The sequence below is a fragment of the Oryctolagus cuniculus genome, chromosome 1, assembly GCF_964237555.1.
Source record: "Oryctolagus cuniculus chromosome 1, mOryCun1.1, whole genome shotgun sequence".
NCBI classification, from domain to species: Eukaryota; Metazoa; Chordata; class Mammalia; order Lagomorpha; family Leporidae; genus Oryctolagus; species Oryctolagus cuniculus.
The window spans coordinates 106,466,811-106,491,587 of record NC_091432.1 but is presented as its reverse complement, the minus strand read 5'-3'; the positions used below and the strand labels follow the sequence as shown (position 1 = coordinate 106,491,587).

At 40.2% G+C, this 24,777-nt stretch overlaps 1 protein-coding gene across 1 annotated transcript in view; it reads right to left on the bottom strand.

The window, feature by feature from the left end:
- Positions 1-10,726: 10,726 nt before the first annotated feature.
- The window catches only part of NXPE1 (neurexophilin and PC-esterase domain family, member 1), a gene marked incomplete at its 5' end in the record, with an annotated part of 38,052 nt that continues 24,001 nt past the window's right edge, over positions 10,727-24,777 (bottom strand). The window contains 4 exon segments of the mRNA NM_001101712.1: positions 10,727-11,588; positions 12,340-12,552; positions 15,623-15,681; positions 18,311-19,044. Coding sequence (NP_001095182.1) covers positions 11,053-11,588; positions 12,340-12,552; positions 15,623-15,681; positions 18,311-19,044 — 1,542 coding nt within the window. The 3' untranslated portion in view covers positions 10,727-11,052.

The following is a 24,777-nucleotide window of genomic DNA, read 5'->3' as shown; positions in this document are numbered from 1 at the left end:
AAGGGATCACATAAACAAGACTACTGTCTGCAAATACTAACTGATAGAATTAAAAAGGGAGAGAACAATCCAACATGGGAAGCTAGATACACAGCAGACTCATAGAATGGCAGATGTCCTAAACAGAACTCTGGCCTCAGAATCAGCCCTAAAGGCATGTGGATCTGGCTGAAAAGCCCATGAGAGTAATTCAGGCATGGAAAGCCAAGACACTCTGGCAAAAAAAAAAAATCCTAAATGAAAGATCTCTGCGAGTGAGATCCCAGTGGAAAGAACAGGTCAGCAAAGAAGGAGGTACCTTTCTCTGAAGGGAGGAGAGAACTTCCACTTTGACCATGGCCTTGTCTAAATATGATCAGAGTCAGCGAACTCAAAAGGCTTCCATAGCCTTGGCAACTTATGACAAGAGCCTAGGGTGATTACTGACGCCATAAACAAGAGTGTCAATTTGTTAAGTCAACAACAGGAGTCACTGTGCACTTACTCCTCATGTAGGATCTCTGTCCTTAATGTGCTGTACAGTGTGATTTAATGCTATAACTAGTACTCAAACAGTATTGTTCACTTTGTGTTTCTATGTGGGTGCAAACTGTTGGAATCTTTACTTAATATATGCTAAACTGATCTTCTGTATATAAAGAGAATTGAAAATGAATCTTGATGTGAATGGAAGGGGGGAGGAAGAGGGAAAGGGAGGGTTGCGGGTGGGAGGGAAGTTATAGGGGGTGGGGGAAGCCATTGTAATCCATAAGCTGTACTTTGGAAATTTATATTCATCAAATAAAAGTTTAAAAATGTGAGAAAAACTCTTGGAAAACAAACTAGATATGCCTTAGTAGAAAGTGATGAAACAAATGATGCTGAAATTCATATGGAGACACAGGAGACATCGTATAGCTAAAGCAATCTTGTACAACAACAACAACAAAAAACGGTGGTATCACAATACCAGATTTCAGGACATACTGCAGAGCAGTTGTAATCAAAACAGCATGGTACTGGTACAGAAAGAGATGGATAGACCAATGGAACATAATAGAAACACCAGAAATCAATCCAAACATCTACAGCCAACTCATATTTGATTAAGGATCTAAAACCAATTCCTGGAGCAAGGACAATCTATTCTTGGGAATGAACCAGTGGATGGAAGATCTCTCTCTCTCTCTCTCTCTCTCTCTCTCTCTGCATCTCCTCTCTTTGTGTAGCTCTTTCAAATAAATAAATAAATCTTAAAAAAAGAAAAAGAAAAATACAGCCAACCCAGAATACTGTACCAAGCAAAGTTTTCATTTGTAAATGAAGGTGAAATAAACACCTTACCAAGCAAACATAAATGGAAAGAATTTATCACCACTCATTCAGGATTACATATGTTACTTGCAGATGTGCTACACACAGAAACAGAGAAAGGTAGTCATCATTATGAAAGAATGTGAAGGCAGAAAATCTCCTGTTAAGAGTAAAATGGATATCCAAAGCAAATAACATGAATATTGATGAAAATGGCAGGACCAAGATATTACTTATCAATAATAATCTTTAATGTAAATAGCCTAAATTATCTATCTTTTTGCTGCCTGCAAGAAACACCTCTTCAGCAAAGATGCACACAGACTGAAAGCTAAAAGATGGAAAAGATATTTCATGCTAATGTAAACCAAAAAAGAGCAGGGATAGCCATGCTAATATCAGACAAAATAGATTTTGACACAAAAATTATTGAAAGAGACAAAGAAGGGCATTATGTAATGATTAAGAGATCAGTTCAACAGGAAGATATCTCTATAATAAATGTATGTGGACCCAGTGCAGGGCATCTGGCTACTTAAAACAAATGTTCATGGATCTAAAGGAAGATAGATTCAAACATAATAATAATGGAAGATTTTCAACACCCACTTTCAACAATGGGCATATCAACTAGACAGAAAATCAACAAAGAAATAACAGAGCTAACCTAGACTATCAACCAAACAGACCTAATTGATGTCTACAGAATATTTCATCCCACAGTTGCAGAATGCACATTCTTTTCATCACTACATGGAACTTTCTCTAGGATAGACCATATGCTAGCCCATAAAGCAATTGTCAACAAATTCTAAAACTTTGAAAACATACACCTTTTCTGACCACAATAGTTGAAGCTGGAAATAGGCAATTTAAGGAACGCTGGAAAATATGCAAACACATGGAGACTGAGCAACATGCTTCTAAATGAACAGTGAGTCACAGAAGACACCAAAAGGGAAATCAAAAATTTCTGGAAGTGAATGAAGATGACAACACAAGATATCAAAACTTATGGGATATAGCAGAAGCAGTGTTAGGAGAAAAGTTTATAACAATCAGTGACTACATCAAGAAACTGGAAAGGCATCAAATAAATTATCTAAAACTGCATCTCTAGGACCTAGAAAACAAGGCCAAACCCAAAATTAGTAGGAGGAAAAACTAATTAAAATTAGAGAATAAACAAAATTTAAAAAATACAAAAAGTCAATGAAATGAAGAGCTGTTTTTTTGAAAAAATCAACAAAATTGATACACCATTTGCCCAACTAACAAAAAAGGAGATGACCCAAATTAGTAAAATCAGAGATGAAAAATCAGATATTACAATGAATACCATAGAAATGAAAAAAAGAATATCAGGAATTACTACAGCTATATGCCAAAAACTTGGAAAATCTAGAAGAAATGGATGCATTTCTGGACACATCCAATCTACCAAAATTGAGTTCTGAAGACATAGAAAACATACATGGACTAGTAACCTAGATGGAGATTGAATCAGTAATAAAGACCCTCCTGACAAAAAAAGCCAAGGACCAGATGGCTTCACTGCTGAATTCTGACAACTTTTAAGGGAAGAACTAATTCCAATTCTTCTCAAGCTATTCAAAACAATTGAAAGTGTGGTGTGCTCCCAAACCCTTTATTTGAGGCTAGCATCATCTAAATTCCAAAACCAGAAAAGATACAAGAAAGAAAAGAGAACAATTGATGAAAAGATCCTCATCAAGATACTAGGCAACCCAGTCAAACAACACATCAGAAACATCATTCACACGGACTAAGTGGATTTATCACAGGGATGAAGGGGTTCAACATACACAAATCAATAAACGTGACATACCACATTAACAAACTGATGAATAAAAATCATATGATTGTTTCAATAGATGCAAAGTATCTGATAAAATACAACATCCTTTCATGATGAAAACCTTAAGCAAATTTGGTATAGAAGAAATATTCCTCAACACAATCAAGGCAATATATGACAAACACACAGCCCGCATTATAGTGTGGGGAAAGTTGGAACGGGAAGCTTGGAAGCATTTCGAATAAGATCCAAAAAGAGACAAGGATGCCCACTTTCACCATTCGTATTCAATATAGTTCTGGAAGTTTTAGCCACAGCCATTGGGCAAGGACAAAAAATCAAAAGGATATAAATTGGAAAGAAGGGAGTCAAATTATCCCTATTTTCAAATGATGTGATTCTATACATAGGGAAACCAAAAGACTCCACTAAGAGACTACTGGGACTCATAAGAGTATTTGGTGGGCTGGCACTGTGCCATATTGGGATAAGCCTCCATCTGCAGCATCCCATATGAGCACCAGTTCGAGTACTGGCTAATCCATTTCTGATCCAGTTCCCTGCTAGTGAGCCTTCACACGTAAAAACTCTCTTCCAGTCCTACACCCAGTTCTTTACCTCTCCACACTACTTGTCTCCACATCACAACCATCAGCACTTCTCATGTCACTGCTAGCCCTAGAATCACCACCTTGCAGTTTCCAACCTGCCATCTAGGAGTCAGCTCATTACAATTCCATCCTCTTGGATTTTGTCACCTTTCACAGAATTTTAAAATACAAAATGTTCCACATTTATATTTATTTAACTTCAATTTCTCTAATGCAAAACAGCCTGGGAAATCACTATCTAAAATGATTTGAAGGAACACTTTTATGTCTCTGTAATTTTAGGATTAAAAGCTTGCTAATTGCCAATAAACTTGTCTTTACAGCAGTATAAATATGTAGCTATGTGCAGAAATGGTAGTTTTCACCTTACACATATGGATACACCCATACTAGTTGTAAAAACATCCAACTACTTCCTTTGGTTGATGAATAATCATTGGCCCCAAGCCATCATAGGCTTCTGTTCATCCAAGCCACCTTGCTCCCTTGTTTCCTAGGCTATTCATAAACCAATGAATGAAGGTTTAACACCTGGCTCATCTTGGACCTCTATGGAACTCTACAACCTTTACCTGTTTCGATTTGGAATTAGAGACAGCTGGTTGATCTACTGATTAGGGCATCTACATCCCAGTACAGGAGTATGTGGGTTTGATGCCCACCTCCTGCTCCTTACTCCAGATTCCCTACTGTGGGGAGCAACTCGGACTAGACTGTTACTGGAATTAAGACTTATTCTATGCATCTGCTCTCCCACAATATGGCACTGAGAAGGGAGTAACAACTTCTACGCAGCTGCCTCTCGCCAACTTGAGTGATGACCTACAGGAGCTGATCCTGCTCCTGATTGGAGGAGAGCAGCATACTCGGCGTGTGGGTAGCAGAGTTGGGATTGGTGGAAGAGGACTATAAAGGAGGAGAGAGACAACATGCACCAGGAACATCTATCTGAAGGAACACCTGAGCAGCCCCCGAGAGAGCCGGCCGGCGGTGTGCCGCTCCCCCGCGGAAGTGGGGAAAGTGGCAGGGGAACCGCCCTTCCACAAAGGTGGAAGGGTCGGTAGCCAACCCGGGAAGAACCAGCAGCAAACCCGGGGAGGGCCGAGCAGACAAAAGAACAGCGCAGGGCCCTGTGTCGTTCCTCCATGAAGAGGGGGAGCGACATAATGGTGCCATGACTCGGATATGAAGCCTAGGCAGGGTTTAGTGTCGCTCCTCCATGAAGAGGGGGAGCGACATAATGGTGCCGTGACTCGGATAGGAAACCTAGGAGGGAAGAAGCGGGAAAAAGTGGGAAAATACCGGAGAGAGATTAGAGAGAGCCTAGGGAAAAGCCGGACGGAAAAAGTGCTGGAAGAAGTTAGGATTGAAAGCGAAAGTGAAAGCTGGAGGAAACATAGACTCGGATGCGGACTATGGCGGGGAAGCTAGGAGATCAAAAGCGAAAGTGAAAGCTAGAACAAACAGACTTGGATACGGACTGTGGGGAGAAGCCAGGAGAAATGAGAAGGGAATATTGTTGGAAGAAAACTTAGGGAAACATACCGGGTAGAGAAAAATGTTAGGGAAAATGAAGCCGTGGGGGCAGGCTGAGGCAGAGACGTAAGCTATGTTGGGATTCGTCAAGTCAGCCCAGGGAACAAAAGGCGAAAATCTAAAACCAGAGGCGGAGACGTAAGCCAGGTTGGAATCCGTCAGATTAGCCCGGGGAGCAAAAGACGGGAAGCCAAACCGAAGCGGAGACGTGAGCTAGGTTGAATTCGCCAGGTTAGCCCGGGGAACTTAGACTGATTACTGGTGGCGGAAACGTGAGCTAGGCTGTGTGACTTGCGGAAGCCACCGCTCGCAGAGAGAGCGCGCGGGGCACGAACGGGGAGAGTGCATGAGGCGCAAGTAGATAGGGAACGCGGGGCTAGCACGGCCGTGGTGCGGGCGCGAAGGGCGCAGAGACTGCAGAGCGCGCGTAAAGCCGGGAAGCCGTGCAGAGCCGGGAAGCCGCCGCGGGGCGAGGTGCCAAGAAGCAGCCTCGGGGCGGGCGCCGGGAAACCTCGGGGATAAGAGAAACAGAAGTTTAGAAGTAAAATGAGAGAAATAGGAATGCTGGCAGATAGAAGTCAAATAGGAGAGATAGGAATGCCCGGAGATAGAGAAATAGAGAAAAATAAGGCCTCCCCACAACATGTCAATGAGAGAGCTTGGATTCGGTCTGCCTGATTAGGGAGGTGGTGAGCACCTGCGGGCGGCTAGCAGCTTATCCACTGCAGGTCACCGAAGACAGGCACGAATTAACATCAATAAGTCTCCCCACAATACGGCAAGGAGAAGGCTCGGATTCGGTTTGCCTGATTGGTAGGGCTTGTAAGCACCTGCAGGCAGTTCTAGCAGAGCAGAGCATGCGCTGCAGGGCACTGAACACAGGCACGCATCAGTGCCTAAAAACCTCCTCACAACATGGCGAAGAGAGGACCCGGATTCGGTTTGCCTGGTTGGTAGGGCTTGTAAGCACCTGTGGGCAACTCTAGCAAGCAGAGCAGAGTGTGTGCCGCGGGGCACCGAAGACAGGCGAGTATCAACACCAAAAAATAAAAAGAAAGGGGGAACTGTGTCATTCCTCCACGAAGAGGGGGAGTGACATAATGGTGCCGTGACTCGGATATGAAGCCTAGGCAGGGTTTAGTGTCGTTCCTCCATGAAGAGGGGGAGCGACACCTACTAATGCAGTCGCTGAGAGGCAGCAGGTGATGACTTAAGTAATTGGCCCCTGCCACCTAAATGGAATACCCTTATTGAGTTCCTAGTTCCTGGCTTTGGGCACTTCAGGCCAGGGCTTTAACCCACTGCGCCACAGCACCGGCCCCATAAATAAATATTTTTAAATCGAACTAAAAATATTCATGAAAATGACCTCACTTCTTGATCTGAGCCACACTATCTGTTGCCATTGGGGAGTAAAGACACTATGGGCTAAAGTTCTTCTCATTTATGAATGCAAAATTAGAAAAATAGAGTAAATGTAGGAAATTATTGCTGTCATAGAAGAGTAACAAAATTCTTTTTTTTTAAAGATTTATTTTATTTATTTGAAAGACAGAGTTACAGAGAGAGGTAGAACCAGAGAGAGAGAGGTCTTCCATCTGCTGATTCACTCCCCAGATGGCTGCAATCCATTGGTTGCATCAATCCAAAGCCAGGAGCCAGGAGCCTCCTCCAGGTCTCCCACATGGGTACAGGGGTCCAAGAACTTGGGCCATTTTCTGCTTTCCCAGGCCATAGCAGAGAGCTGGATCAGAAGAGGAGCAGCCAAGATTTGAACCAGTGCTCATATGGGATGCCGGCACTTCAGGTCAGGGCTTTAACCCACTAAGCCACAGTGCCGGCCCTGAGTAACAAAATTCTAAGGCCTCCTGGATCCTGAAAACCTCTGATGTTTTTTCTTGACAATAACTATCACTGACAGTACCATCTCATTCTATATCAATTATTATACTTGAACACAGGATAACACAGGTGAAATCTTGGCACCCTGGAATTCACGGAGCTTGTCTTTAGTTCTATTATTGCCTGCAGTTAAAAATTTGGATAACTCACTTCAGCTCTCTGCACCTCAGCTTCCTAAATGAATGGATTAGTCCGAGATTTATGATCTCCAACCTTCCTTTGTGCATCCCTGGCTGCCACAGGTGTTCTAGGGGCATTATCTTGAGGGACAAGTGACAGCAGAGGTGCTGGTGGGCAGGTGCCACTACTGCCATTTTTTAAAGATTTATTTATTTATTTGCAAGTCACAGTTACACAGAGAGAGAAGGACAGGAAGAGAGAGAGGGAGAGAGCTCTTCCATCCACTGGTTCACTCTTCCATCCATTGTTTCACTCAGCACAGCTCTGGCTGCAATGGCCAGAGGTGTACTGATCCAAAGTCAGGAGCCAGGAGCTTCTTCTGGGTCTCCCATGTGGGTACAGGGTGCCGGGAACTCGGGCCATCTTCTACTGCTTTCCCAGGCCATAGCAGAGAGCTGGGTTGGAAGTGGAGCAGCCAGGACTCGAACTGCTGCCCATATGGGATGCCAGCACTGCAGACAGTGGCTTTACCCACTACGCTGCAGTGCCGGTCCCAGCACTACTACATTTTCAGCCAGAATATCACAGCATCCTTCACAGCTCTCCTCAGTCAAGTCTCTCACTGTCCCAGTTACCTCTGAGTCCTGGATCCAGGCTGGCCTCTCAGCCACTCCATCTTCCATGCACTCATAGTACTATTTTTATTGGTAACTACATCATGTTAAAAATGTTAAGTGTGTGTCTTTATATATATTTCTACATGTAATACACTCCAAGGGAACTACCTCATTAAGTATAACTAAATCATACCTGTCATGATGGCTCATTACACTCACATATAAGTAATCCTTTATCCTCAGGACTAAGCACCCATACATGCAATTCCAATTATTCTCAAGCTTGAAACTTCACACATGTAATAAATTATTGGGGCTAAATAAACTACTGAATGAGTAAATAAGTATCTTATGTGACTTGTGGGGGAAAAGTAAATTTTTAAAAAACCTTCCTAAAGGTAAAGGATTAGTGACTAAAAATAAGACTAACTCTCGTATGTGCCCTTTGTAGCCTCTTGACTGAGCATCAGCTGTTTTCTGCTGACCAACGCTGCTTCTAGCTTCAGAGGCTCTCTTGTCCTGGAGAACTATACATTCTCTATTTTGTATCACACAGTGGAGCTTCCAACCATGTTATTGTGGCTCCTACTGTCCATCAAAGCACTCTCTCCTGTACATAAGTGATTAAACAGAGTCCATTGGAGTTGCTGGGGTTTTGTATGTGTATGATTTAATGAAAGATTGTGTGTGGCTGAAGCTCTTTGGTTCTCTTTACTGAGAGTAAGAACAAGAAAAGAAGAGAGTAGAGACTAAGAGAGGATCTTCATTGCATTGTTTGAACCACTACATTCAGCCTTATCTGCAGCTGGATCAACTCCTTAAGACTGCTCAACCACAGGAGTCATTGAGCTTCCTTTGTCCTTTAGCTGATATGATTGGATACAACATCTGGAAGAGTCCTAAATAAAGCACTTCTGTAAAATCAACTTGACTGTGGGATAGTAATAGAAGGAGAGATCATAGATGCAATTTTGAAAGTCATTTCAGAGGTGATATTAGCATAATTAAGCAGTCCTAGTTTAGACTTTCGGTATTAAAGGGAAGTTTTTGGAAATCCTGATTGGAAATAGTTGAAATTCAGCATTTCTTTCCTTGTGAGTTTGTAAACTGGTTTTAGTGCTCAATTCTGAAATAATTTGAGAACAAGCATTTAGAGACTTTTATGAGTTTGTTACAGCAGCATGAGATGCAAGGTGAATGGACTCATTTCATCAGCATTTTGGGTAACGTCAAACTCACGTGGTCAGTCACAGGTGGCAGAAGCTGCAGGGAAGTTTCATGCAGTAAGACTAGGCATAGATCCTTGAGAGTTTAGATTTTAAAAAAAACTACTCTTTATCACAGAAAGTGTGAGATACAGGCTTTAAGAAGCTGATTTGCTTCGTTTTTCACATTTAGGTATACAATCTTCGTGGCCTTTATTGAGAAGAGAATAACATAGGACTCCAATTTTATTCTTTCCCACAGGGATGTCCTATTTTTTCCTGTTTATTGAAGGGACTGTATTTTCCTCGCTGCTGTTCAGTGCTCCAACTGGAGCAAGTTTCACACATGCAGGGCCTCTGTGTGTTCCTTCTATTTTGTTTCAGTAGTCCTTGATTTCTCTTTGTGCAAGTGCCACAGCGCCAACGTTCCGTAGCTTTAGTCTTGGTATCTACAAAAGAAAGTTCTTTAATGTTATTCACTTTCAGCAGTATTTTCCCCTTTGGTCCTTTGCATAAGACTATGGAATGTGTGTGTATACATTTAAGCATCTTTTATTAGATTTGTTATTATACTCTTAATTATTAGGCTACTTTTGATAGCTCACTGAGCTGTACATTTAACTTTTGTGCACATTTCTAAACATACTGTATGCTCTATACAGTAGAGATTTAAAAATACACACTTTTAGTTGGCCACAAAGTACTCAATCTCTAGTAATAAATAGAATGAAAGATGTGCATAACCTCTATGCAAGGATTCCATGCTCTTTTTAATTATGTTACCTAATTATCTATTCTATTGTGAGAGAAGTTTTGTATGTCAAGCTTCTGTGAGACTACCTTCTAAATTCTTAGGTATAGCAGTTTAATATTTTAGAAAAAATGGCTAAATACAAGCAGGAACAGTTACCTCTGCTCCTTTTTGACATATACTTCCAGTTCATTATTGAATAGAAACAGCGAAAGACCTTCCTCTTTGGTTTGAGTCTGACTTTGGAAAGAATTGTTGTATTTCATTAAGTGATGTTTTAGTTTTCTGGATAAATTTCCTCAAGTTATGGGCATTTTCTTTTCTTAAAATCTATTTGTTTATTCAAAAAACAGAGTGACGGAAACAGAGAGAGAGAGAGAGAGAGAGAGAGAGAGAGATATTTTCCATATGTTGGTTCACTCCTTGAACAGCTGCAACAGCCAGGGCTGAGCCAGACTGAAGCCAGCAATCAGGAACTCCAACCGGGTCTCCCATGTGGATAGCAGGGACCAAGCACTTTAGCCATTAAGTGCTGGCTCCTAGAGGCAGTAGCAGGAAGCAAGGTTGAAAACAAAGCAGCTGAACTCTACCAGGCCTCCAATATGGATGCTGGTGTCACCAGCAGCAGATTAACCTACTGTACCACAATGCTGGCCCCATAGGGATTTTTCTTATATCTCCAGTGTGTTAATAATTTTCCTCTCATCCTCCAAGGGAGTTTTGTTCAATTTTACCAGACTTTTTGCTTTAAATAGGTGTCAGCAAATGGTGACCTAGAAGCCAAAATATATACCACCTTTAGAATCCATGATCAAAGAATGGTTTTCACAATTTTAAAAAGTTGGATAAAAATAAAAAGAATATATCATGTTATGTAAAAATTATATTTAATTTGACTTTCAGTGTCCATAAATAAAGTTTTATTGAAACATTATGAAACCCATCTGTTTACATGCTGTCATTGGTTGCTTTTGAATTTCAGTGACAGACATGGACAGTTGTGACAGAGATCATGTGGTCTGCAAAACCTAAAATATTTATTAGCTAGTCCTCTACAAAGTTAAGTGATCCCTATTTCAGAACGTCTTGACATCCTAGTTCCTCAGATGCTCAGAACCATTTGGCAATAGATGAGGAATTATCTACAGAGATTGTTTCTTAGTGACTGTGAGAGTGTGTGTGTGTGTGTGTGTGTGTGTTAGCAAATGTAATTTAAGAACATATTAATCTGATTTCCAATCACCTGATCAGGTGGGTGGACATTATTGGTGCCATATGCAATGGTCATGTCCCAGGCATCAACAACCCCCACATTGAGATCTTTGAAAATGTCCTTCAGAGTAAGATACTGAATGTAACCATGGAAATCTCCAAATCTCTCTGCCTCAATGTGCATCTCTCTGATGTTTTCTGTCTTCACGATCACTTTGGTGGCTGGGCTTCTCAGGAACAGTCGTTCAATAGCCTGTCGGACACTGATGGCTCTACGAATGAAGATGTCAATGGGGAAGGGTCTGAAGTGTTGGCCAAAGGTGATGACGATGACTGTGTCCTTGTCACCTATTAGCCGGTCAATTTCCTGAGGGATGTAACCATGATCTATCACCGAGAAGAGTTGATACGTGACGAAAGGATGGCTATGTTTTTTCCATTGAATCTGAGTGTGTTTTTCTGCATCCAGAAGCAAATGTTTCTTAAAATTTCCAGTTTCGTGAAGATCAAAGAATTTTAGTGCTGATAAAAAAATAAAGAGACCTTTTAACTAGAAGGTAGTGATTAATATTTAAAAAAGAAAACTCATTGTAGATCTGTCCTTTCTTTTTGTAAATTTTTTAACTTAAACAGAGAAGGAGAGAGAGATAGAGAGATCTCATCCACTGGTTCATTCTCCAAATATCTCAAATACCTGCAATAGCCAGGCCTGGGTCAGGCTTTGAAGCCAGGAGCTGGGAACTTGCTCCAGATCTCTGATATAAGTGGCAAAACCCAACCACTTGTGCCCATCACCTACTGCTTCCCAGGGTGCTCATTAGCAGGAATCTTAAATTTGGAGCAGTGCCTGGACTGAAATCCAGGCACTCCAATATGGGGGGCAGGCAGGCATCTTAAGTGGTGTCTTAACAACTCAATTGGTTTGTCAAATATCTTCAAAAATCCTCACCCACCCCTAGATTCTTTCTGACAAAGGCTTTGCTGCCCTCTAAGGTAGATTACAATTCACACGTGTGAAATGTCAATTAGATCTCTTCTCGGCCTTTTGGCTAAGATTAAGTGTAAATGTCAAACAAAATGTAAAATTTTCATGTAATTTATAGAGAAGACCACATTTCTTATGAAACATGGAATAAAATATTAAATTCAGAGACCAAATTCACAAAGATAAAAGAAATGGAAAACAAAAGAGACAAAATAAGAGAATTAGACCTCATCAAACATACTATAAAATCAGCCTGAATTTCTAAAAGAATATATCATAGCCACATACTTTTCATTACTTTGGGTAAGTAGTAGATCCACTGACGCAGCGTAGAGTCTCCCATGAGATAGATGAGTTTTCCTTTCAAGCAGCCACTTATTTTAGCTGTATCTAACTGAATCTGGTTGCAAAATGTTGTTAACCATCTTCCTTGTAAAGTGTAACCGCCAGGTACAGGGATCTTCATTCCAATTTGGCATTTCTCTTTTATCTCTTTACTCTCTGCTAACACAGATACTCATAAGTGATTTTATTTGCATAAGTTCAACAGCCAGCCTTGTTTCTTGGTTTTTCTCTTTCTTGATCTCTTTCTCCATTCCTCTAACTCCTATTTCTTCCTTCTGCCCCTTGCTACTACAGATATGGTCCCCAACATTTGATGGTTCAACGTGTCATTTTCATCTTTCCAATTGTATGCAAAAATCTAGTAGAAACTGTAATTTGAATTTTAGCTTTGATCTTTTCCTAGGATAGCGATATGAAGTTAGATACTCTCTCGCGATGCTGAGCAGCAGTAGCAAGCCAAAGCATCCAGCCAGCCCCATGATTAGGAGGGTGAACAACCAAAATCTGTAGGGTCCTATGCTGCTAAGCTGGAATCTTCTGTCAGTTGGGTGCATTACATGCATTTTCCATTGCACTTCTACTCATTCATTTGAGAGATTTTTCTCCCAATCTGGTCATTAGTTAAAGTCTCAATGTTTTATCTTTTCTTTACCATCTCTACTGCTTCTCCAGAGACTTAGATCTTAGTTTGCAACTTGAATGATTCTAGTGGTTTACCAATTGTGTCCTGGTATCCAATCACTTATATTTGTTTCAATAATGAAAGAATAATCTTAACTTTTCCATTAAAAAATGCTTAAAAAGCATCAAACATAAAAACTTCAAACATGCAAAGTATTAAGCTTGACTTTAATATCTTTTTTTTTTTTTGACAGGCGGAGTGGACAGTGAGAGAGAGACAGAGAGAAAGGTCTTCCTTTTGCCGTTGGTTCACCCTCCAATGGCCGCCGCGGCCGGCGTGCTGCGGCCGGCGCACCGCGCTGGTCCGATGGCAGGAGCCAGGAGCCAGGTGCTTTTCCTGGTCTCCCATGGGGTGCAGGGCCCAAGCACCTGGGCCATCCTCCACTGCACTCCCGGGCCACAGCAGAGAGCTGGCCTGGAAGAGGGGCAACTGGGACAGAATCCGGCGCCCCAACCGAGACTAGAACCCGGTGTGCCGGCGCCGCTAGGCGGAGGATTAGCCTAGTGAGCCGCGGCGCCAGCTAAGCTTGACTTTAATATCTTTTTAACAGGGCTTTGTTAAAAATGATAAACAATGGCCAACAAAAACATATTCTGAAGTATTCCAGCAAGTTCCACTAAAATTACAGATTTCTGGCACATGATCTGCTTCCCAAGGTATGACAGGTATCAATGCACCAAATATTTGGCTATGGTATGACAAAGACCATCAGCTTTCACATGCCACATGTCCTTGTCACTCACTGTGCTGGTAACCCACCACTGAATGTTGGCCATGCCTTGAATATTAGGTTTTGTACTACTGACACTTCTCTACTGATGCCACATTATGTATTAATTAAGAAAAAGGCAGGAATTCTACAAGAAAGGGCTCTCTCTCATGTTACAGTCCTAGAGTGAGCAAGTCAGGGCTAACATGAAGTTGCACAGTGTCAGGGACTAAAGAGCCTCCCAGCATCTTGTTGGCCTGCCATACTTAACATGTGATTCAACCTCATGATCTAACATGGATCTATTTTTCCTCACATCAGATTTTCTGTCCTGAATGTGCTCTACAGTGTGATTTAATGCTATAACTAGTACTCAATATTTTTCACTTTGTGTTTCTGTGTGGGTGCAAACTGTTGAAAGCTTTACTTAATATATGCTAAACTGATCTTCTGTATATAAAGAGAATTGAAAATGAATCATTACGTGAATGGAAGGGGAGAGGGAGCGGGAGATGGGAGGGGTGCGGGTGTTAGGGAAGTTATGGGGTGGGGGGAAGCCATTGTAATGCATAAGCTGTACTTTGGAAAATTATATTTACTAAATAAAAGTGTTTATTTAAAAAAAGATTTACAGTTCAGTTAGTAAGAAGGAGAGAAATGAAAGGAGAAGGCAAATTGTTATGCTTTTAAAGCATGACCCAGAAGTTTTTCAAATCCTTCCATTCAACTTCTAGAAAAACTGAGTCATGGCCATGAATATTAGGAAGAACAACCATGGATTTCAATACAATCATGGTTTTCATTATTAAAAAGGGAGGAGGAAATTCATACTGGGGGGTCCCCAGCAGTCTCTGCTCTACTATCCTTGCTTAGTTCCAGGGAGGCCTCACAGTCTCTGCTTGCCTGGATCCACAGAATAGCATGTCATTACAGAGTTGTACTGTATGTGTAACTTGTGGACAATGTGGCAAATTTGGAAATTTTCAGGTGGCAAGATTGGAAAATGCACCCAGAATATCTCCTAAGCCTTGGTGATATGGGTTGCTAAAGGGCATTTTCATCATCCTATAATTATGTTGGAATTATGTTGGTTTGGCTTCTGTGAAGCACAATAGCATTTCAGAATATCATAATCCTAGAAACCTAAAATCCAGAGTTATTATTTCTCTATCAAATAGTGTCTTAGTATACTTCAGTGAGAAGATAGTTTTTGAGCTTTTTTAAAAAAATCATTTCTTGTATAATATGTATGTGTCAGGGTGTTCAACAATGTCAAATATATAACAGATTCTCTTATGATTTCTCTTACCTGTTAATATGACTTCATACTATTATAATAGTCTTGAGTATTCTGAATAGTTTGGGATAATAATATTAGTATTCATTTATATTTTTCATTAGTTCAGAGATTGTTTTAGGTAGACTAATGGCTTCTAAGATAATCAGATTATTTTTCCTCATAACTGTTAACCTTCCATGGCTCGAGGGACTTTGCAAATGTGATGAAGAGTATGGATTTTGAGATGGGGATATTATCCTATGATATCTGCTGGATACAATCTTATCTCATTTGTCCTTAAAAATAGAAGAAGGAGGCAGAAGGGTGGGTCACAGAAATGTGGCACAAAGGCTTGATCCAATGTCGTGGCTTTGTAGCTAGAGGAAGAAGACCACAAGGAAGGTAGGCATCCTTAGAAGCTGGAAAATATGAGGAAGCCATTACTGCTAGGAATTGCACGTCAGAAAAACTACAATGACTACAGTTTATATTGATAAGCTTTTCTCTGCATAGACACATGTGAAGCAGCACCCAGCGCAGCACAGAAGGGACTTACTGTTACATTGGGAGACATCAATATGTTGGTTTTTCATTATTTCAACTCCCACTTTGGACCTTCAAAAATAAAACAGTAAATCATTCTGTTGTGTGTCCACACAACACAGGTAACATAAATCACCTGCTTGTACATATAGGATAATTTTTATTTTCTATAACTGAAAACTATAATTTTGTAAGTTTTAGACTTGTTTGGCATTGCAAATGAGTCAGGATCTTGGAGGAGGTTCTGCTCTGCTGAGAGCACCTGAAGCCCAGGACAGGTCTACTCATGTGCTACAAGCAATCTGTGTTTTGTGGAGTTTCTACTCAAAATAGCTGTCTCATCTGCAAGTTCTCCTCTCTTTTGGATTCCACATTCCTTATTCAAGCTCATATAATTTTTTTCTTGGATCATGGTCAACCGTTAAATCATCAATTTATCTCAGTTAATCCCACCTAAATTCCTCAGCACAACTACCAGAGCACATTTTATGATTGTAAATGCCACTCCGTCAGTACTGAAGACCCTTTACTGTCCCCCAATCACATGCCTAAGGAGTCCAGGCTCCTTTCATGGTATATTGACCTTTTATTACAGGGCTCCTGACTCCTTCTTTAACCTGTTTTCTGTTATGTTTACCTTCAGTTTTCCTGACAAACTTACTTTCTGAAGATTGTAAGCTTTATGAAGAGAAGTAATGCGTTTGCTTGGTCCACTGCTGTATCCTTAATGTCTGTCAAGTCTGTGTACTGGTCGTGTAAGTGGATGTAGGCCGAAAAGGTTTAATGGGAAAATGAGGTACAATAGATAAAAGTGGAACATGGTTCTCTGCTATGAATGTCTTTTTCAGATCCAATCTAGGGATGCAGATGATCAGCATATTTTCATCCGTACTGGAATTTAGGCATAAGAATGATTGGCCAGTGTGTGAAAGAGATTTAATGAGTTACACCATTAAAAGGGAAGGAACAGAAACCCAGCTACTTATTCAGCAGGGAGTCATGGACTGTAAGTCAGGAGCCAAAACTTGGATGACTAGGTAAAATTCCAGAATGCATGTTACTTTTCCTTGTTTGGCATTCACCCTTACTTCCTCTTAGCATATTTTTGAGATTTATTTATTTTATAATTTTTATTAAAAATATCTGACACATTAAAAATTGCACATATATGTGGGGGTGCCATATGATCTTTGATGCATGTATACACTGTATAATGGCCAAACACTATACAACTATGCATCTCCTCAAACACTTAAGGTTTCTATATGGTGAACATATCCAAAATCCTGTCCTCCAAGTTTTTAAGAACATTAATGTTACAGTCACCTTACCATGCAATAGAACTCTGATTATTCTTACTTCTGTATAGCTATATCATATAACGTGTTAATTAACATTTTCATCCTGCCTTCCTCCATGCCCCTAAGCTCTGATAACCCCCATTATATTTTTAACTTCTATGAAATCATCTTTTCTTAGAATTCGTGTAATAGTGAGATTGTGCAGTACCTGTCTTTCTGTGCTTGGCTTATTTCTCTTTACATAATGAGCTCCAGTTTCATCGCTGTTGTTGCAATTTGAAGCTCAAATACAGAAATAACTCAAAGTTTGCCTTTGGACACTGCTGAGAAATGGGTTTCTGAAAACCTGTTATTGTACTCTGTCACCAACCTTAAGAACAATGAATCTTCAGGGTGTAGAGGCAGGTGACAATTGGCAGAATGGAAAGGGAAGAGGAAATGAGCTGAACACCTGAGACATATGGGAAGTTAGCCAATAAGCAAAAGAAAGGAACTGAGAGGTGTCTCGGGACTTGGTTCACAGTTCTAGATTTGCACATCTTTAAAGTGGCCCATGAAGAAATGTGGTGGTTCTTACTAAGTGAAAGGTTTTCCAGCTCAGTGGAGAGCAGGGAGGCCAGGAAATGAGCATCTGTGAGCAGGGAAAGGTAGGTGTGGCTTTCATGCAGCCTTAACTCATAGGAGAAACATACTTACATCCGAGTTTGGGGAGGAGTCAGCCATCAGATCACGACTTAGAGAGTATGAAGGGTTACTCCACCCTGAACAGTAGGTGCAGAAAAATATGTGACCACAAGATCAACTGGAAAAGATTCATAGGATTTGGCTTTTTAGAAAAATTAGCCAGACTGTAGTACAGAGAATGGATTAGAGGAGGGTAGGGAAGGGGATCAGTTAGAAAGCTGTTAGGAGGCATCTAGAGGAGATGATGGTGGTCTGACCGTGAGTAGCAGCACTAGGCATGGAGAAAACTGGATGAATATGAAAGACATTCAGATGCAGAATTCGTGCAATATGATATGAAAGGTAAAAGAATATGGGTGTTATCATACTCTTCAGAAAGAACATTTATGAGCACTGAGAAGGAAGTATGTTCCAGAGAACATATTTTGTAAAATTGAGGTCCATAGTTAAAGACATGATTGGATCAGATAATAGCAGTCATCATGTAGAAGTACAAGTATACATACTATGCAGTTCTACCTTGTGCACTCCTGTTTTACTGAACATTTCAATGAAACACAAACTTTGTTGTGTAATTGTGAACAGGGTATCCAAGGAGACACCATATGTTTGACCAGAATCTTGGAGTCGAGGGAGTACATAAGAAGGTCATATCAATAAAGGGTATTGCAGCCCTTTCAAGGAGCAACCCTCAGTGTATAGAGAAGTATACTTACCTGTGAAAAAGGTTTTTTTCCTTGCTGGTAAGATATGAAATATCCCGATTCCTGGATGTCACATGAGTTAGGGCTTCACAGGGCATGTGTTGAGGTTTCATGCAGTAGAAGACATCTTGGTCTCTGCCATTCAAGTATTTGCACCCTTTGGTGTTTGATTTTAAGGTCAGGCTACATTCAGCGAAGACATGGGAAGTCCCATTGACAAATTGCCCTTTGAAAATAATTCTGTCATAGCCTTGGTTCCTTGCCCTCCAGAGAGCTGATGCCCCTTCACTGGGGTGGATGAGCAAAACAGACAGAGAGACCTGGCCCTCCCAGAACAGAGTGAAGCTGACAAGGTAGGTACCATTGTTGAAGTCGGTCACCTTTCCTGAGGCTCCCGCCTTCAGGTCTGGAGAGAACATCCTGGCCCTCAGGAAATCCCCACCATATTCCTTCCGGTGTCCCATGTAGTCCCTCACCTCCAGCAAGACGTCCAGCTGGTCCCCCATGCAATACTTGTCTTGTGGGTTGAGGATGGTGGCTGTGCTGTGTGTGGCACTGGTGGTGGTGTTCACATGGGTGAAAGGTCTGGGTGGGATCAGCCGATCTAGTCTCTCTAGGATTTCCTTTACTCTCAGCTCAGTCTCTGTTAGTGACTTCACCGGGCTCACTGGCATTGTTGGGATTGAGGATATCATGGAGGTATTAGAATAGTAGTGGGAGATGGGTAACTTTAGAGCACCCCAAATCTGAAATGACAAGAAATTTGGCCTACTATGAAATGAAGCTTTTGCTAGTCATTTTTCCTTACTATGAATTTGAATATTTAGCTATATATTATCCTCATTATTTTTAAACTCCCTGAACATTTTGAATGAAATATAACCATTTATGTTTTTGCCTTGATATTTTAGAGAATAGTAACAGATAAATATATTAAACCCAAAGTATGTAGCTCAGAGAATACTTATGAGTAATACATTGACTGTCACTTATTTACTCTTCCTTTACACATAAAACTTACATCCAGTAAGTAATTTCTGTTAGTTCTACCTCTATATTTATCTTTTACCAGTGTTTTTTTACTAGTTAGTTTTTTTCTATCAGTCTTTTCCTCTCCAACTGTATCATAAGTAAATATACTATCATTTATCTCTTGGATTATAGTAGTCACTGCATGGATGAAGATTGTATTCACATTTTGTGAAGACAGTCCTGCTTCCTCTGCATTTAATTTCTAACATTGTGACTAAACCAGTCTTTATAAAGTTCTATTAATGAATTCGCCTTGCTAAAATTCTTTCAATGGTTTCTCAATTCTTAGAGGAATTGAGTAGGAAACTCCTACTATGAGTTTACTGTGGCTTCTTTGAAAAATTTACTTGTTTTTTTTTAACTTTTATTTAATGAATATAAATTTCCAAAGTACAGCTTATGGATTACAATGGCTCCCCCCACCATAACTTCTCTCCCACCCGCAACCCTCCCCTTTCCCGCTCCCTCTCCCCTTCCATTCACATCAAGATTCATTTTCAATTCTCTTTATATACAGAAGATCAGTTTAGCATGTTTTTTTTCTTTATTCAAAAATGGGAGTCAGAGAGAGAAAGAGAGAGTAAGTGTGTGTGTGTATGTGTGTGTGTGTGTGAGAGAGAGATCTTCTGGAATCCACTGATTCACTCCCGAAACAGTTATACTAGCTGGTGATGGGTCAGGTTGAAGAGCCACCAGACAAGAACTCCTTCAAGGTCTTCTATATGGGTGGCAGGGACTGAAGTAGTTGAACCATTATCAACTCCCTTCCAGGGTGTGCATTAGTAGGAAGTTGGATTTGGAAGCAGAACCGGGATTCAAATGTAGACTCTCTGATGTGGGATGTGGACATCCCAAGTGATATCTCTTTTTTCTTCTCTAAATACACTTTATTTTTTAAAATTTTATTTGTTATACAAGTTTCATGTACTTCATATATACAGATATATGGATAAGTGTTGAACCCACTATGGGCTAACTCCCAGGCATTGCTCAGCTTGAAGGAGAGGAGGTGAGGGAGTAATCACACCAACAGAGGCAACCATCCCCACCCACCCCCTTCTGTTAACAAGAGGAGATCAATTTGGGTGTTACCCTGGCTACTTGCCCTAAGAGATCCCTGGCCACACTCAGCACACACCTCTTGATATTCACTGAAAAGTGCAGACATTCCAATAAGCCACAGAGGCATAGTTCAAAGATAAAAGCCATCAGAGGAAAAAACCAACAGGTAACTCCACAAATGCCTAAAGATAAATGCAGAAATTCAAGAAACAAAAATAAGGAAGACAACATCACACACACACATGTGCACACACACACACACACACACGGAACACAACATTTCAATATTAGAATGTAAGGATGAAGAGATTGATGAAATGTCAGAAATGGAATTCAAAAGATTAATCATAAGAGTATTCAAAAAAATCCGAAGAAAATCCATGAGCTATAGAAAACCTTACATGACAGAAATAAAATTTTTCCCATGTAATTGATTTTAAATAGAAAAAATTAAATATTAGAATGACTAATTCAATAAATCAAATAAAAAATGTGGTGGAGAGTCTTAACAAACTTGGTGAGGCAGAAGAAATAATATCCGAGTTAGTAATCAATACACAGTTATTCTTAAGTGCTGAAACTTAACTGAAAAGTGATCGCTGTTAAATATAAGAGTGGGAATAAGAGAGGGAAGAGATGTACAATTTGGGACATGCTCAAGCTGACTTGCCCCAAATGGTAGAGTTAGAAACATACCAGGGGATTCCAATTCAATCCCATCAAGGTGGCATGTACCAATGCCATCTCACTAGTCCAAGTGATCAATTTCTGCTCACAATTGATCATAATGATAGGACTAAGAACCAAAGGGATCACATAAACAAGACTAGTGTCTGCTAATACTAACTGATAGAATAAAATAGGGAGAGAACGATCCAACATGGGAAGCGAGATGCACAGCAGACTCATAGAATGGCAGATGTCCTAAACAGCACTCTGGCCTCAGAATCAGCCCTTAAGGCATGCGGATCTGGCTGAAAAGCCCATGAGAGTATTTCAGGCATGGAAAGCCAAGACACTCTGGCAAAAAAAAAAAAAAAAAAAAAAAAAAAAAAAAAAAAAAAACAAACAAACACCTAAATGAAGGATCTCCGCAAGTGAGATCCCAGTGGAAAGAACAGGTCATCAAAGAAGGAGGTACCTTTCTCTTTCTCTGAAGGGAGGAGAGAACTTCCATTCTGACTACAACCTTGCCTAAATATGATCAGAGTCGGTGAACTCAAAAGGCTTCCATAGCCTTGGCAACTTATGACAAGAGCCTAGGGTGATTACTGATGCCATAAACAAGAGTGTCAATTTGTTAAGTCAACAACAGGAGTCACTGTGCACTTACTCCTCATGTAGGATCTCTGTCCTTAATGTGCTGTACAATGTGAATTAATGCTATAACTAGTACTCAAACAGTATTTTTCACTTTGTGTTTCTATGTGGGTGCAAACTGTTGGAATCTTTACTTAATATATGCTAAACTGTTCTGCTGTATATAAAGAGAATTGAAAATGAATCTTGATGTGAATGGAAAGGGAGAGGGAGTGGGAAAGGGGAGGGTTGCGGGTGGGAGGGAAGTTATAGGGGGTGGGGGAAGCCATTGTAATCCATAAGCTGTACTTTGGAAATCTTTCAGTCATGCCAAAAAAAAGAAGAAATTAGAAAACTTAAAAACAGTGTTGTAGACTTGTGGACTATTTTCAAATGACCCAACATACGGGTCTTAGGAGTTCCTGAATGTATGGAAAGAGAGAATGAACTAGAAAGCCTATTTAGTGAAATAATTACAGAAAACTTCCTCAATTTAGAGAAAGAAAAGAACTTCCAAGTATAGGAATCACATAGAACTCCTAATAGACATGACCAGAAAAGATCTTCTCCATGACACACTGTAGTCAAATTTTAATAAAATATAAAATGTGCACAAGATAAATGCGAATTGATTTCAGAGGATCCCCAATTAGACACACAGCTGACTTCTCATCAGAAACTCTACAGGCTAAAAGAGAATTGTGAGACATAGTCCAAGTATTAGGAGAAAAAAACTGTCAACCCAGAATAATGTATTCTGCAAAGCTCCCATTTATAAATGAAGGTGAAATAAAGACCTTCCATAACAAACAGAAATTGAAAAAGTTTGTCACCACTTATCCAGCCTTACAAAAGATGCTTAAGAATGTGCTACACACAGAAACACAGAAAGATAGCCATCATTATGAAAAAACCATGAAGACATAAAATCCTCCAGTAAAAGTACAAAGAAATCCAAAGTAAACAATAGGAATATTTATGCGAAAAAATGGTAGAGCCAACTCATTATTTATCAATAGTCAGCTTGAATGTAAATGGCTTAAACTCTCCAGTTAAAAGGTACGGACTGACCAAATGGATTAAGAAACAAGACCCATCTATTTGCTGCCTATAAGAAACACATCTCACCATCAAAGATGCAGACCCAAAGTGCAAGAATGAAAAAAGATATTCTATGCTAAAGGAAAGCAAAAAAGGTCAGCTTTAGCAATCCTAATAACAGAAAAAATAAGATTAACAAAAATTTAAAAGAGACAAAGGATACTGTGTAATGATTAAAGGATCAATTCAACAGGAAGAGATGATGTACTAAATGAATATGCACCTAATTACAGGGCATTGAGCTATTTAAAAGAAATATTAATGAATCTAAAGAGAGACATAGACTCGAATACAATAGTGAAAGAGGATTTTTCAGAACCTCACTTTCATCAATGGACAGATCAACTAGACAAAAAAATCAACAAAGAAACCACAGAGGTAGTCAATACTATGGACCAAATGGACCTGATATCTACAGAACTTTTCACCTCAGTTGCAGAATACACATTCTTTTCATCAGTGCATGGAACTTTCTCACTAGGATAGACCATATGCTAGGCCATAAAGCAAAATTCAAAATAATAAGTAATAATAAGTAATGCATCTTCTCTGACCACAATGGAATGAAGCTGGAAATCAACAACTCAAGAATTTCAATATTATATGCAAACAGATTGGACTGAACAACATGCTCTTGAATGAACAGTGAGTCATAGAAGAAATCAAAAGAGAAATCAGAAAATTTCTGGAAATGAATGAAGATGACAATACATCATATCAAAACTTATGGACTGGGGCTCCTGGCTTCAGATTGGCCCAGTTTGGGCCATTGTGCCATTTAGGGGGTGAACCAGTGGCTGGAGGACTCTCCTCTCTCTCTCTCTCTCTCTCTCTCTCTCTCTCTGCAAATAATCTTATTTGCACCTTAACTGAAGAGGGCTAAAGATTAACAACAGAAACAGTAGCCAGAATCATAGAAATCTCATTTGGTTCAGCTCACACAATTCTAACTTCAAGTGGAGCAAACCTTCTGCTCAATGGATGACAAACTATTGTTCCAGATCAACTGTAGATAAGAGCAGAACGTCAATGGAAATTTTGAATAAGTGGGGTCAAGATCCTGAAGAGCTTCTTTGAAGAACTGTAACAGGACATGAAACATGACTTTACCAGTGGACCCTGAAGACAAAGCACAATCAATCAAGCAATGACTACCAAGAGATGGAAGTGGTTCAGTCAAAGCCACAGTGGATAAATCAAGAGCAAATGTCAAGGCAACAGCTTTTAGGGTGCTCAAGACATTTTGCTTGTTGACTTTCTGGAAAGACAAGAAAAATGGCATTTGTTTATCAGGGAGTGCTTTGAAAAAATTAGCCAAAGTGTTAGCAGAAAAACACCCTGACTTCTTCACCTGAGAGCCTTTCTCCACTATGACACTGATCCTGCTCATTCTCTCATCAAACAAGGACAATTCTGTCAGAGTTTAGATGAAAAACCACAAAACATTCACCTTGCTGTCCTAATTGGCTTCTCTTGAATTCTTCATTTCCAAATCTTAAAAAATCTTTAAAGGGCACCTACTTTTCTTCAGTTAATTATCTGTTGTCACTCACAGAAGTGTCTTGAATTTGATGGTACTTATGTTGAGAAATACAGTTTATATTTTTGTCTTTTTTAAAAAAAAAAGATTTATTTATTTATTTATTTGAAAGTCATAGTTACACAGAGGGGAAAGAGAGAGAGAGAGTGAGAGAGAGAGAGAGATCTTCCATCTGATGGTTCACTCCCCAATTGGCTGCAGCAGCCAGAGCTACACTGATTCAAAGCCAGGAGCCAGGAGCTTCTTCTGGGTCTCGCATGCGGGTGCAGGGGCCCCAGGACTTGGGCCATCTTCTACTGCTTTCCCAGGCCATAGCAGAGAGCTAGATCGGAAGCGGAGCATCCGGGTCTCGAAACGGTGCCCATATGGGATACCAGTGCTTCAGGCCAGTGTTAACCCACTGCTCCACAGTGCCAGCCCCATGTTTTTGTCTCTATATTCAATT